Source organism: Emydura macquarii, unplaced genomic scaffold, assembly GCF_026122565.2.
Source record: "Emydura macquarii macquarii isolate MOO-44397 ecotype Brisbane River unplaced genomic scaffold, CSIRO-AGI_Emac_v2 contig_378, whole genome shotgun sequence".
Lineage (NCBI taxonomy): Eukaryota > Metazoa > Chordata > Testudines > Chelidae > Emydura > Emydura macquarii.
Genome location: NW_027130515.1, coordinates 509,377 through 523,640, shown reverse-complemented (window position 1 = coordinate 523,640; position 14,264 = coordinate 509,377). Strand labels below are relative to the sequence as shown.

The window sequence follows — 14,264 nt, the reverse complement described above, 5'->3', positions numbered from 1 at the left end:
CTTCTCATGCCAGTTAGCTTTTAACTAGGCCAGTCACAGGAGGTCCTGGGCTGGGGGAACCCGGGGGCTGGCCCCTCGCCCGACCAGCCCAGATGTGGGCTGCGGGGCACTGGTTTTCCCAGGGCACTTGCCAGGGTCTGCAGCGAGCTGTGTGCCACAGAGTGCCCCTTCCTTGTTTCCAGCTGCTCCAGCACATTCAAGGCAACTAGACATGCACTAACCCTGGGCAGGGCAGGGCAGGGCAGGGCAGCACTGCTCTGCCATGCCATGCAGCCAGGTGCTGCTGTTCTCACAAAGGGCATGGGGTGGGGATTCTGTCTGCATCCACTCATGCTCCTGCCCTACAAGTATTCAGGCCCTGTGCCCCCTTGGCCTCTCTACCAGCTCAGTGCACAGCATGGGGCTCCTCCCCCCCGGGAGGGATGGGGGCTCTAAAATTAGGTGGTGGGTGGTGTTGATTCCAGCTGGCCAACGAGGCCTGTTTTGATCATTGCCCTTACACCTGTCTAGGTCCCCATTTCCCAAACAGCACCAGGCCTCCAGACAACCTCGCTATAAAAGGCTGACACAGAGTTGGGCTCTAGCTGGATGTAGCTAGGGAGTTCTGGAATAGGTCACCCCATTACAACCATCTGATCCAATCCCTCCATGCTGCTACTATTCCCAGAAAGATGATATCTAAAGCAGGTTTTTGACAGAACAAGGCACAATGGTCTCAAGTTGCAGTGGGGCAGGTCTAGGTTGGACATTAGGAAACACTTTTTCCCTAGGAGGGAGTTGAAGCATTGGAATGGGTTACCTAGGGAGGTGGTGGAATCTCCATCTTTAGAGGTTTTTAAGGCTTGACAAAGCCCTGGCTGGGATGGTTTAGTTGGGGTTAGTCCTGCTTTGAGCAGGGGGTTGAACTAGATGACCTCCCAAGGTCCCTTCCAACCCTAATCTCTGATTCTGTCACCAGCTCTGCTCTGCCTCACTGTGCAACAGTGTGCAAATCTCTTCCCCCTCCCTGTGCCTCAGTTTCCCCCTTTGTACAATGGAAATAACACTCCTTCCCTCCTGTGGGGGTGGGGGTGATTATGAGGCTTCACTAATAGACATTTCCAATGCACATGGAACCCCCCAGCTGGCAGGTGCTAGAAATGGGTAGAGGGCAAGTATTATTACCGGATGAGTTAGACAGAGCTGCCCCCACCCCCTCCAGGTGCTGGGATTTGTGCTGTGAACAAGCCCCTTCCCCACAGAAGGTTGCAAGGTTACAGGCAGAGCTAGGTAGGGACATATGCACCCAATACCAATCACTGCAGGCTGCTTCGAGCCATTGGCAGCATGTGTCCGTGCACGTCTGTGTCCTTTGTTCCAGCCGTAGCAGCAGGGAGGCTGTGTTCCCCTGAGGGTTACAGTCCGTTCCAAGACAAAATGATGTTCAGCCTCACAGCCACTCACTAAATCTGCAGCGCAAAGGGAGAAGGGAACACATAAGCAGGAAACTGGGATCTGCTGCAGTAATCCCACAGTTCAGGGCAGGAGCACAGCTCACCCTGCGTGTGTGATTAACCTTGACCCAGCTCGGCTCTCTGCAGAAGGTGTATGTGAGGAGTTCAGTGCTGCCAGGACTTGTTCGAAGCACAGCCCTGGGGCTTGGCCCTCTATCAGCAGGATTCGCATTGTGAAACCCGTTGAAGTTGATGACAGGAAACAACTGGCCGGGGTGAAACATCCAGAACTTCCAGCCATGGCCAGGTCAGAGCCTGGAAGCATGCCTAGGTTTCCAGTTCACGCATTACTGAGCTGCAATGTTATTCATGGCAATGATAGGGTCTCGGTGGTAATGGAACTGCAAGGGGCTCCCTCCAGGCCGTTTGCTCAGTTTATAAAGGCCATTTTGTCAACAAAAGACTCAGTGGCACCTCTCCCACTTCTCCACGGAAGTCTTGATTGCGGAGCATAAGTGGGCGAGATCAGTGACAGCTCTTTAATCAGCAGCAGTAATTTTAGCATCTGGACTTCCCCGAGAGGAGGCTGCATGCAGGGCCCTGATTGGGCTCTGTGCTGGATGGGGGGGGCTGGGAGTGGGGCAGCACAAGGGCTTTTTGTGGGTTTGCTAAGCATTCCTCAGTGCAGCCAGTGGCTCGCTGGGTTTCATCAGCTCCCGGGGAGGGCTGCTGGGGTGTTTGCAATGGGAATCCCAGACAGGGATCCTCTGCTGCCCCCATTGCCAGTTACACAGCACAGCATGTGAGCGCTCGCCTTGCCCCACCTGCCTGTTTTAGTCAGGAGATGTGACACAATTCATGCCTCTGAATCAGACCCGCCAACTCCCAGCCAGGGTCTGGTTGTGTTACTTTTCATTCCCGCCCCCGCTGTCACAGGCTCAGGGAGCTGGGATCCTGGGGCACGTTATCTGGAACCTCCTGGCTGGGCGGGAGGGTTGCACCAGAGCCAGGGACACCAGCACCCGCACAGCTCATCCCGAAGAGGGACCTGAGCAAAGCAGCGGCACGTCCCACTCAGGCATCCGCCGCACTGCTCCACACCCACTGACACTCCCTGACAGAGCCCCAGGGTGCGGGCTCCGACCATTCCCACCCCTGCGCCATTCTTCGCAGGCACAGCTCTGCGGAGCTGCCCCAGATGCAGCGGTCAGCAGAGAAGCTTTTGGAGCAAACTGACCAATTAAAGGGTAAGGAGGCCCCAGGCCCGCTGGGGTCACCGCAGACACCCCGGGGCGTGTGAGCAGCGCTGAACTCGGCCTCTGGGCCAGCGGAGCCGGGCCAGCTGCAGCGCGGCGACACGGATTGAAAAGGCTGCAGCGCCGATCCCCTCCCACGTGCAGGCCAGGCAGCCGCACTGCGGGGCCGGGCACGGCTTGAAGCAGAGCGAAGAGGGTCACCAGCCACAGCTCAGCACACGGCGGGGAGCGGGGAGCCGAGCGCCGAGCCGCGGGGGCGGGGTGGGAGTGGCGGACCTGGGCGGCTCCCGTAGGCAGAGCCCCGCCCCCCTGCAGCAGGGGCTCACCTCAGGCGGTCCCGGGGCGGGGCCATGGCCCTGCGGCCCTATCCCTGCGTAGGCCCCGCCTCCCGCAGCTCTGTGACGTAAAAAAGGGGCGTGTCTGTGCCACGCGAGGGTGAGCGGGCTCCAGGGCCCCCCATGGAGGCGGAGCTGAGCGGAGACCGCGGGGCCCAGAGCCCCCGCCCCCTCCCGGGGTAGAGAGCCGCCCGCCCCGCCCCTCAGACACTACCCCCACCCCCCTGCCCCCGGCCCCGCCCCCTCAGACACTACCCCCGCCCCGCCCCCTCAGACACTACCCCCACCCCCCTGCCCCCCGCCCCGCCCCCTCAGACACTACCTCCGCCCCCCCCCCACCCGCCCCCGCCCCGCCCCCTCAGACACTACCCCCACCCACCTGTCCCCAACCCTGCTCCCGCCACGCCCCCTCAGACACTACCTCCCCCAGCCCCGCCCCCCCCCCGCCCCCTCAGACACTACACCCCATCTGCCCCAGCCCCCCACTCATGGCCAGTCTCCCCCGCCTCCCCCCGTCTGGCCTGGCTGCAGGAGGGGCCCCGCGGGGGGAGCTGGTTGGGCCCGGGTGGGGCTGGTGCCCCCAGGTCACTGCCGGTCCCGGGGTTCTGGGCCGGGGCGGCGCGGGCCCCACGGACTGACCTGGGCTGGTGTCCCGCAGGGTGGCGGAGGTGGCGGAGTGGCACCCGACTCACCTGCGCCTGACCGTCCTGCGCGCCCGCTCGCTGCGGCCCAAGGCGGGCGCCGGCTCCAGCAGCCCCTACGTGCGCATCCAGCTGCAGGGGCAGAAATACGTGACGTCCATGGTGCCCCGCAGCCTGGACCCCGAGTGGAGGGAGGAGTGCACGCTCCAGCTGCCCAGCAGGCTGGACGACGTAGAGGAGCACGGTCTGGTCCTCACCGCCATGCACCGCTCGCCCCATCGCCTTGACCAGTTCCTGGGCCGCCTCTGCCTTCCCCTGGCACAGCTCTTCCACAGCAAAGTGAGGAGGAGGAATGAGTGAGTGTCGCAGGGCCCCAGCCAAGGGGCCAAGACCTGGGGCCAGAGAATGGTGGTGTGCTGAGGAAGCATGTGCTCCCTGGCCTAGTGTGGCTGACCCATGACCCAGGAAGGAGCAGAGACCTGCCACACATGAGCAGCACTGTCGGGCTATGCTGCGCCACCTCTTCCTCATGGGGTTGGGCTGTCTCCATGCCAGCATACATAGGAATGGGGGGAGATGAGGGGTTGCTGTACTGGGTCCGGAATCCCCCCTATGGCAGGGTCCAAGAACTGAGCCAGAGAGGAAGGTGAAACCCTCCATAAATGCACCCGGCCAGTTGTGTGATGGGCCTTCCCGAACTAGCTGGGAAATGACACCTAGAAGGCGCTGTCTCAGCCAGGGAGTGGAAAGCCTGTGACTAGGTGAAGGGAGATGGGCCAGTAGGAACGGAGAGGCCTCAAGGAAGAGGATCAGGGAGCTAGAGCCCAGATGGGTTCTGGGACATCAATGTGGGTGAAAGAGCCAGAAGACAGGATGCTGGGCTAGGTGGACCAACGGTTTGTCCTGCTGCGGCTGTTCTCATAAAACATAGAGGGGGTGGGTGAGAAAAAGGTGCTGGAGAGAGAAGCTGCTCTGGGGCAGAGCTGCTGTACCACGCAGGACGGGTTTTCTTTGCCCTAGTTCTGCAACTGGAGGAGCTGATGCTGGCCCAGAATTAAACAGCAGGCAGGGGACTTGCAAGGCATACCAAAATTCTCTGCCAGCCAGCGAGGCAAGTCCTCAGCACGTGGCTAGAGCCTGTGTGGCCAGGACCAATGTGTGTGTGTGTGTGTGTGGGGGGGGGGGGGGGGGGGGCAGGCAGTGTAGTGATGGTGTAGCCATGAGATATAACTTGTCTAAGAGCAGGATAACAGCCCAGCATTTAGCTCCCTTTACCCCAGGCCCAGTCCGCGGTGGGCTGAGCCCTGCTAGCTGGATCCAGCCCGCTTCATGGCATTGTCCTGTGCAGATGGTTCTGGCTGCAGTCCAGGTGTGGCAAGCCTGAGAAAATGCGAGGGCAGCTGCAGCTCGACATCCAGTTCCTGCAGATCCTGTCTCCTGGCAGCGAGGCAGAATTCAGAGTCCAAGGACCACAGTCCCTCCTCACTAAGCTCCGCAGCAGCATGAAGGGCAGAAGAAACCAGGTTTATCAGGAGGCCCAGTCACGTTCCTTGTGCCTGGTATGTGGCATCTCTCTGGCCTCCAGGCGTTTGTCTCTGCCCTTCTCGGTCTGAGCGTGGCTGTGTTAGCAGTGCTTTGCTTACCCTGGAACTTGCAGGTGGGCTTATCTCAGTGCTGCATGTCAATGTTGGGTGGGGCAGGCTCTCAGGGTGGGGGAAGGAGCTATAGCTATTTTACCTTGGAACGTGTCCCTGGAGATTTTGACCTGTGGAGTCCAGCAAGTGGTTGTGGAGAAGAACAGAATTCCCTGCTCCGCTCAGCTACGGGCATATCTCCTTGCAATCCAGAAGGCCACTAGGCTCCCAAAGGGATCCTGGCTGCCCCAGGAGCCTCTTGGAGAAACAGCAATTCAGCAAAACGATGTAAAGTGGGAACAATCCTGCTGGCGTTGTGGTGGTGCAACTATGGAGCCAGGAGGAGAGAAGGGCAGGGGGGATTGTGCCTAGCCTGCCAGGCCTGCCTACAGCCACTGGACCAGGCATGGTGCTTGGCCTCGTGTGGCCCAAGGGCATCGTGCCAAACACCTTTCCTCAAGGGCCAGGAGAGGGCAGCAGCTGCAGATTACTATGCGTGTGGCATCTGCCTGCGGGTGCTGTGCTGACCCTGATTGTTCCCTCTGGACAGCCCAACAATGAAGATTCCTTCTCCAGCATCACCAGTGAACCCCATCTGTCAGCACTGGTGGCCAGGGGCAGCTCTGGGGGCACCACACATGCAGCTGGAGGTGAGTAGCGCCACAGGAGGTAGGGAGGGACTAGCCAGAGCTTCAAAGGCATGCAGGGTGGGTCTATTCCCCGTGGGTGATGGTGCCTCTCACCCTCACTGTCAGCCCAATAACCCTGAGAAGGGGATTTGGCTGTGCCCTGAGCCAGATACCTACGTGAATGAGAGAACGAATGGCCCGGTCTGATCTGGAAATGGGGAGGCCCCAAGGAACCTCCCTTCCCCAGATGTCACAGCTGTGGGAACCCCTCAGCAGGGGCCTCTAGCACTGCCAGCCTGGGCCTTCTCTCTCGAGCCATCCTTGATCCCTCAGCTCCTTGGGAACCCCAGGATGGGCCAGTGTGAGAGCCCCGCAGACCTTTGTCCTCCCAACATCTGCAGCACAACTAGCATCGAGGGCTTCCCCTCTGCCAAAGCAAATGTTCCCCAAACCAAGACAGAGGCGTTCAGCCCTGCAAACAAGGGGCCAGGTGTGTAGGCTGGCAACGTGGACACCTGCCCTCTGGGAACAGCCCCAAATCCAACAGCAGAAGGCCATAATTTTGGTCACTGCCAAACTTTTTCACAGGTGACAGCCCCTCTTGGAACTCAGTGGTTAAACCTTGGTCTCGGGAACTGCCTAGCTGATGGGAGCCTCTAGGCAAGACTCCTACCCCCAGCCCATGCTGCTTGTACAACCCCCCCTTCTGCTCCCAGTGCTTTGTCTGGACAAGGGAGCTGACAGATGGTAGGGCTCCACAGATGACTTGCTCAAGGGTTCCACAGAGGGAAAAGCCCTAGCGAGTCCCCTCTGGATTATGGTCCTGCCTCAAGCCACATGCTGAGCACCGTACATACCCAGCATGGCCAGGGCAGGTTTGCGCCTGGAGCAGGAAGTTGTCCATGTGATGGGCTCCTACCCTCTGAGACACGGCTCCACTCACTGACTGCTGGGAAGCTGTTCCTGAGTGCAGTGGTGACTCTGTTCCTTCTCTCAGCTCCAGACACCCACCTCACTAATCCCTCTTCCTCCCAGGGGTTCACTTCCTTTGCAAATGGGGTTGATTCTGCATCCCTCCCCACATCCAGCTCTTAGAATTGCTCCCTGGGACTGGGTCTCTGCCGCGCCCCAAGTCACATGTAGGGCTCTTCTGGGAGCTGCCTCTCGTTCGGGGGGTCTTTGGTACTTTGGTCTCAGTATAACTACAAAGAGTGAAGGAGCACAGCATTGCAGGCACAGTCACGTCACAGCTCTGCTGCAGCCCTTCCCTTTCCCCAGTGCAGTGCTTCCACACGTTCAGCTCCAGAAGGCAGTGTTCATTTGGCGTCTCCTCTCAGGCACACACACGCTGTAATCTCTGGGTTCTCTCCCCTGCAGCAGCTGCTGCTGCCATGGTTCCCTTACCGGCCACCGAGCTGTGTGAGTGCAGCCCCATGCCGCAGCTAAGGACCTACCTCTACAAGGAGCTAACCGTGGACCTGGAAGCCCAGCATCCAGCTTCCTCCCCAAGCCAGTCTGACCACGGGGAGCAGCCCAGCAGCACATTCACCCAGCACCTCAAGAAGCAATCCAAGCCCTTGAAGGAGGAGAGGAACACAGACTCATTGGGAGACTCCTGTGAGACTCACCTGGCCGCTCTCCCACCTCTCCCCGTAACAGGGGAAGGTGGCAGCTCCACGCAGAGGTCCCAAACCCTGCACACCTCCAGGCTGAACCTATCCCACCCTGCCAGCACTAAGCTGTTAGGGGTCACTGCTGTGGGCTCTGGGCACGGCTGTGTGCGGACGTGCCAGCTACAGTTGCTCAGGGGCTGTCATAGCTGCTTGAGATGCATTGGCTTGAGAGTCAAACCGTGACGGGGGCTTTCCTCTGTCCCCCTCCCCGGAGCGTTACAAATTCACACTATTTCAAGCAGGAGGTGCTGGCCCGGCTGGTGTTTCCATAGTGCATGGGATACCCTCGCCCAAAGTGTCACCAATCAATCCCCAGCCCACAGGACACAGGAGATGGGCCCAGGCAGGAGGCAGCTGCAGTAGAACAAGGAAGCTTTCTGCCCAGCCAGCGCTAGACACCCTCTGAGCCCTTCACCTGTTCCTGTACCGAGTTTTGTAGCAGGTGAGGGTTGGAAGGGACCTCAGGAGGTATCTAATGCAACCCCCTGCTCAAAGCAGGACCAGCCCCAACTAAACCATCCCAACCAGGGCTTTGTCAAGCGGGGCCTTAAAAACCTCTAAGGATGGAGATTCCACCACCTCCCTGGGTGACCCATTCCAGTGCTTCACCACCCTCCTAGTGACAAAGTTTTTCCTAATATCCAACCTAGACACCCCCCCACTGCAACGAGACTGTTGCTCTTAGTCCTGTCACCTGCCACCGCTGAGAACAGCCTAGCTCCATCCTCCCTGGAACCCCCTTCAGGTAGCAGAAGGCTGCTATCAAATCCCCCGCCTCTGTCCAGCCCACTCTTGCCCCATCACTCTGGTCCCCTTCCCAGCTCCCTGTTATTCCTTCATCAGGTCGGATCTAACACTTTCAGCCCCATGTTCTCTCCTCCCCTCTCAAGCACTGACACCCACCTGCCCCGTCCTAGGGAGGGGCCATCTCCCCACCACGCACAGCAGCTACCTCCAGCAACACTTCAGATGCTCAGAAAAAGCCCTTTGAGTTTGCCGTGAAGCCAAAGGGCCGTCCTGTTCCCTGGGGCTGTTCTGCTCTCACTTGTGCTCCTGCAGGGGATTGCAGGACAGCAGGTCCCTGCTTTACGGGGTGTTGCCAGAGGACAAGCCAGCTTGTGTGGGGGCCTGGCCCCTGAGCTGCGCCTTGCAGTCCAGCTCCCACTGTGAGTAGAACATGGCCCTTCTATAGGAGCGAGCGTCAGACTCTGGGAGGGTGGGCAGGCCCCACAGGAGGATTGCATTGCTCCTTCCAATGCTCTGCATTGAGCATCACCTGACGCACTGCCAGGCTCAGCAGGACACTCACTCCTGGCTAGAGGCAGTGAAACCCTCCCATAGGCTGGACGAGCTGGCTTTGCTCCCTCCCCACTCCCACAGAAGTGTAAAAACCAAGATGGGGGAGGAGGGGAGTTTTAGAGCCCCTAGAAGAAGCTGCGTTTGCAGCATTGAGCCCCACAGGCTCATGGCTGCAGGAGCAGAGCCCAGCACTCATGGCTCTGCAAGCTCCGTCTGCTCCAGCACCCACGCTGAGCAGTTACAGGGCAGCACCACACGGCCCACAAGGCTGGCAAACCCCCTCGCTCCAGGAAGCAAGGTCAGTGACGGTCTAGTCGAACCTGTGTAGCACAGGCCAGAGACGTGCCCCAGATCATTCCCCCCGCACAGCTCTTAGAAAAACATCCAGCCTCGCTGTAACTAGTGATTGTGTCAGTGATGGAGAATCCAGCCCCACCCTTGGGAAATGGTTCTGATGGTTAACGACCCTCCCTGTTAAAAACAGACACTTTATTTCCAGTGGTGAACAGCTCAGCTCGAGGGAGAGGTCTGCCCCTCACAGCAGAAACGTTCACCGGTGTGCTGTTCCTGTGGCTAGGTAGGCTCCCACCGTCTCTGCTGAGTTACACTAGCTAGGAGCCTCTGTTCTTGCCCATCTATGTTGGCTCCACGGGCTGTACTGCCACCCCTGCTGTGAATTAGCAGCCATTACACTCCGGGGTTTCCTAACCACAGCTGGGAGAGGGCAGGGCCCATGGCTGGACCCCTTCAGTGCCAGGAGCGAATGGGCTGCTAGAAGCCACAGCACCGGACACACACCCCAGGAAGGCGGGGTACTGTGTGCACTGCAGCGCCTGCTGGTGCCTTGGGGGCGGGGGAACGTGTCACTGCTCATGTGCTATGCTCACCTCGCTGGAGCTCTATGGAAACGTGATCTCACTCCACAAAAAGCACGGGTGGGCAGCAGAACCCGGAAGCTGCATAAAGGGGAATGGAAAGTCCTGGGCATTGCTGTAGCCAGTAAGTGCCATTATCTGCTGAAATCCCAGCCCCTGTTAATGGGGTGCTGGGCCCCAGGACCACGCTATCATCCCCACCCTCTCTTGTGAACCTCCTGTGCGTGACTGGCCCCCTCTCTGACTGCGTCCTGACATTGGCACAGCCCTGCATCCACTCCAGCTCCGCCTTGGAATCACCGAACAGCAGGAGAGCAAGGCAGGCCCCTGTTGGGAAGGAGGTGCAGAGCCCATGCCGAGGCAGGCAGGAGGGGCAGAGAGGTGCCTGCCCTGGGCTGGCAGATGGGCACTGGCATGGAGAGTAGGGCATGGTCCAGGGCATCGATATCACGTGATCCCAATGGCTCTTTATTGTCCCCTTGGAGCGTGGGGGCAGCTCTGCCACGGCCAGCGCTAGCGAGGGAGCAGCCTTCCTGGGGTGATGCCAGAATCTCCTTCTCCAGTCTGCCCTCCTGGCTGCCCCGATCGAGGACCTGGGCTGGCTCCTCAGCCCTATTTCAGCCTTTCTGGGGCCCATCAGCATCTCCATGCCCCAGCCCTTGTGCTCAGCTGTCACAGCGAACCTGCCCTGCTCCACGTGGCCCGGCTGCAGTCCCTGGGCATCTCAGCCTGGCAGGCGCAGCAGGCACAGGACAGGCTGCTCAGCTGAACATGCACCAGGGGGTCTTGCTGGTATCACAGTCCAGCAGGATACCGAGGACAGTGCAGGGAGCTCCAGCCACCGTCAGCGTCGTCCGGGACTCAATCCGATACCTCACGTTGTTCAGGCCGCCATCCCGATCCACCTTGAACTGCTCCTGAGAAAGACAGCATGGGGGTTCGGTCCCTACACACTGGAAAGGACTGAGAGCACAGCGATGGGATGAGAGCAGGGGAGAGGGCAGCGCAGGGACAGGGCTGGAGCACCAGGCTGGGCTGGCTCACAGCACACGCTGTGGTGACCTCACCCCATGCAGCTGCCTGCAGGTTACAGACACGCCGTTTCTCTGGGAGCCACTTCTCCCCCTTCCCCTCCACTGCAGAAGGCAGCAGAGCCCCAGCCCAAGGGAACAGCTCACACCTGCTTCTGGGTAGCAATGCGCTTTTGGTCTCTCTTCCTCCAGGCTGGGTCGTGCAGGTGCTGGAAGGTCTTGTAGCCAGTCTTTATTCCCGAGGGGCGGAAAAGCTGGGAGGAGAGCAGAGCCTGAATCAGTCACAGAGACCCAAGCCAAGTGCCCAGGCCCCCAGGCTCCCTACAGCCCATCACCCCCTCCCACGAGTCACCAGACTAGGAGCAGCAGGGAGCGAGGCTGTCCTCTCCCAGGCACTGATGGCCATGCCCGGGAGCAGGAGAGGAGCCTGACGAGCATCCCTACCTGGAGGCCAGCTCCTTTGATCCGGCGATAGAACTCATCATCCTCTCGCCCCCAGCCCCAGAAGCGGTTGGACATTCCATTGCACTGAAATGAGAGGGCGTCACGGGGCAGAAGATTGTGATGTCCCCCTCCCCATGATGCACACATCCAGCCTGGCTGCTGAAGGGATGTCTGCAGCCAGGCAGATGGAGAGCAACCCCCTGGGGGAGAGCCATGGCCAGAGCCTAGGGTCAGAAGGTCAGAGCACAGGGAGCCCACCAGCACCTCACAGGAGCCCCCATACCTGACACCCCCATCTCTCCCTCCCCTTCGTGTCTCCTCTTTCACATTTCCAGGGTGGAGAAAAGTGAATCATGAACAGGCATCAGGGCAGGAACCCTCCTCCCACCTCCAAAGAGAGGAGGGCCCCCCACTGTGCCGGGGGACGGGGACTCACCATCTCATAGTGCTGCTTGGTGAGCAGAAGGATGCCGCCCACATAGGTTTTGTAGTGGTACAGTGGGTGCAGCTCTGGGGAAGCTACATGGAAGGGCCCTGCCTCCGGGAAGCCATAGTCCAACCCCTCATTGCGTGGCAGGAGATCAACGTCATGCATGGCGATGTAATCGGTGTCGTTGCCGCTCTCCAGGAAGCCCACATTGATCAGAGACGCTCTGTTAAACCTAACACATTACATTTCTGTAGGCATGAGCTTCCGTGGGCTGCAGCCCACTTCGTCAGACTACATTTCAACCAGCTTCTGCCACCTTCAACCAACACCTCAACCAACTTCTGCCTATAGAAATTTAACGTGTTAGTCTTCAAAGTGCTCCAGGACTCTGCTTGTTTTGCTGTGTACAGACTAACACGGCCACTCCTCTGGATCTGCTAAACCTGCTCAAGAAACAAGGAAAATCTTGTTCCAGCACCAAGTGCCTCTGGCTCCCTTAGATGCCGCAGCAGCAGGAGGTTCAGTCGTCCTCCAGACAGGCTTGGTCAGGGGTACGTCATTGCCAAGCCCACCCTGTGCACGGGCAGCATCTCCTGCCTTCACAGCTGGGGACCTCAGGCCCCAGGTGCTGCAGCTCAACACTCAAGCCACCCCAATGCACACAGTACATCCAGGCTAGCCAGGAAGTGCAGAGTGCCCAGCCATTGAGGCTAGGAAGGGGTTAACAACTGTTGTCAGCGCCTGTTTTAGAGACAGCCCGTTGGGAGAGTGGGCCGGAGGCTGCACAGATGTTTGGTACGTAGTTGACATCAAGAGACAAGGCACTGCTGTCAATGGCATGTTGAGATGGCACCTGCAGGATGGTCCAGGACGACAGGGGGTGACACTGGTACCACCATCCAGGGTAAAGTGGCCTCCTGAGATGGGTGGCGATACAGGGGCACAGGAAGGTTGTTCTGGGGACACCGGTGACGTTTTCAGAATCGTGTTTCTGCAGGTCACCTGGCTCAGAGATGCAGCCTCACAGCATTTACTGCTGGGAAGAAAGTCTAGGTGCCTACAGTTAAAATCTTCCCCTGCTGCTCAGGACAGGCCCTGGGGAAAGGAGAATGTAGAGGGAAGATAGTCCTTGACCCTTCTCCAGCTTCTTCCATGGAGACTCTCTCAGCCCTTCATCATGTAACACACCTCCAGGCTCAGAGCAGCTGAAATTCCAGCTGCTCACACCCAGCTCTGCCCCGTCCCCACGTGCTCAGCCCAGCAAAGAGCGAAGGACCGGACTTCACTCAGCCCTGAAGATCAAACTCCCCCATCCCGGGGGAGGGGCAGAGCCTGGCCCCCGCTCGGCGTTGAGAACACTGGGAGACGGTCCGAAGGGACTCGCTGAGGGTGGCGGCTCCTCTAGAACCCAGAGGTCCGGGCTGCCCTGGGCAGGGCGCTGCGAGGGGCCCGGCAGCCCGGGGACAGCCGCGGGGCGGGGCGGGGGGCGGCCCCTACCTGTAATGGTCCACCTGGTTGAGCACGAAGATGCGGTGGCGGATCCTCTTCCTGCTGAGGAAGCGGTGCATGTGGGGCACGAAGGCCAGCAGCTCCTCGAAGCGCTCCCGGAACGGGACCAGCAGCGCCAGGCGGTGGGGGCCCCACGACGGGTCGTCAGCCGGCCAGGCCCGGGACTCGGGCGGGCAGGGCTCGGGGGCGGCCGCTCCTCGGACCCCCCGGGCCACATGGCCCGAGCAGCTGAGCTGCAGCCACAGCAGCGAGGCGAAGCCCAGGAGCAGCGCGGCGACGAAGAGCCGGAACACGGAGCATCTCCGCGGCAGGGCGGACAGCAGCCGGCGGGGCCTGGCGGGCGGGGCGAGGAGAGTCAGGCCCGGGCCCAGAGCAGAGCAGAGCAGAGCAGAGCGCCCCCCCCCGCCCCCGCGTTCCCCGGCTCCGCCCCGCGTCCCCCGCCCAGCCCGGGCTCCCCACCCGCCCCGCGCTCACCCGCCGGCCTCCCGCGGATACGCCGCCGCCGCCGCCTTCCTCCGGGACGCGAACATGCTCCGGGGCGGCCCGGCTCCGGCTGCTCCTGCCCGGCCAGGCCAGGCGGGCTGAGCCGGGGACAGCAGCTCCTCGGGCGGGCCGGCGCCGAGCGGGGTCCCCGGAAACACGGCCCGGCCCCGCCGTTCCGCCGCGCGCAAGTTCCGGGGACAGGCTCTAGGCGGGCGCTGCCAGCGTGGCCCGTCAGGACCCCGCCCCGCCCCGCCTCCGGGCGGGCCGCCGCCCCGCACAGCCGCCGTGCAGCCCCCCCCCGGCGCGGAGTGCGGGGCTTACCCCGCCGCAGCCGAGACCAGCCCGCCCCCAGCGCCGGGCAGCGCGCCAGCAGCGAACCCGGCCCTCGGCCGGCCCCGGGACTCCGCGGAGCTGCCCTGATCGCACGGCGCGGGCAGCAAGAACCGGGACCACAGCGCAGCCGCTCCTCACAGCACTGTATTAGGAGCCCACCATACAGAACAAAGCAGCCGGCCAATAACCCGGTGACCCTAACCAACCCCCCCCCCCGCGCACACACCGTGCCTTTGCCTCCCCCCGCACGCTGCATGGG

The 14,264-nt window shown here is 60.9% G+C and overlaps 1 protein-coding gene across 1 annotated transcript; it reads right to left on the bottom strand.

Annotated features, from left to right (window-relative positions):
• Positions 1-8,505: 8,505 nt before the first annotated feature.
• On the bottom strand, positions 8,506-14,158 carry B4GALT7 (beta-1,4-galactosyltransferase 7). The gene is made up of 6 exons (XM_067534988.1): positions 13,664-14,158; positions 13,178-13,522; positions 11,687-11,912; positions 11,251-11,334; positions 10,956-11,060; positions 8,506-10,692 (listed from the first exon to the last, which is right to left on the bottom strand). The coding sequence occupies exons 1-6, from the start codon at positions 13,717-13,719 to the stop codon at positions 10,537-10,539; spliced, it is 972 nt and encodes a 323-aa protein (XP_067391089.1). The 5' UTR covers positions 13,720-14,158; the 3' UTR covers positions 8,506-10,536.
• Between the last annotated feature and the right edge of the window lie 106 nt (positions 14,159-14,264).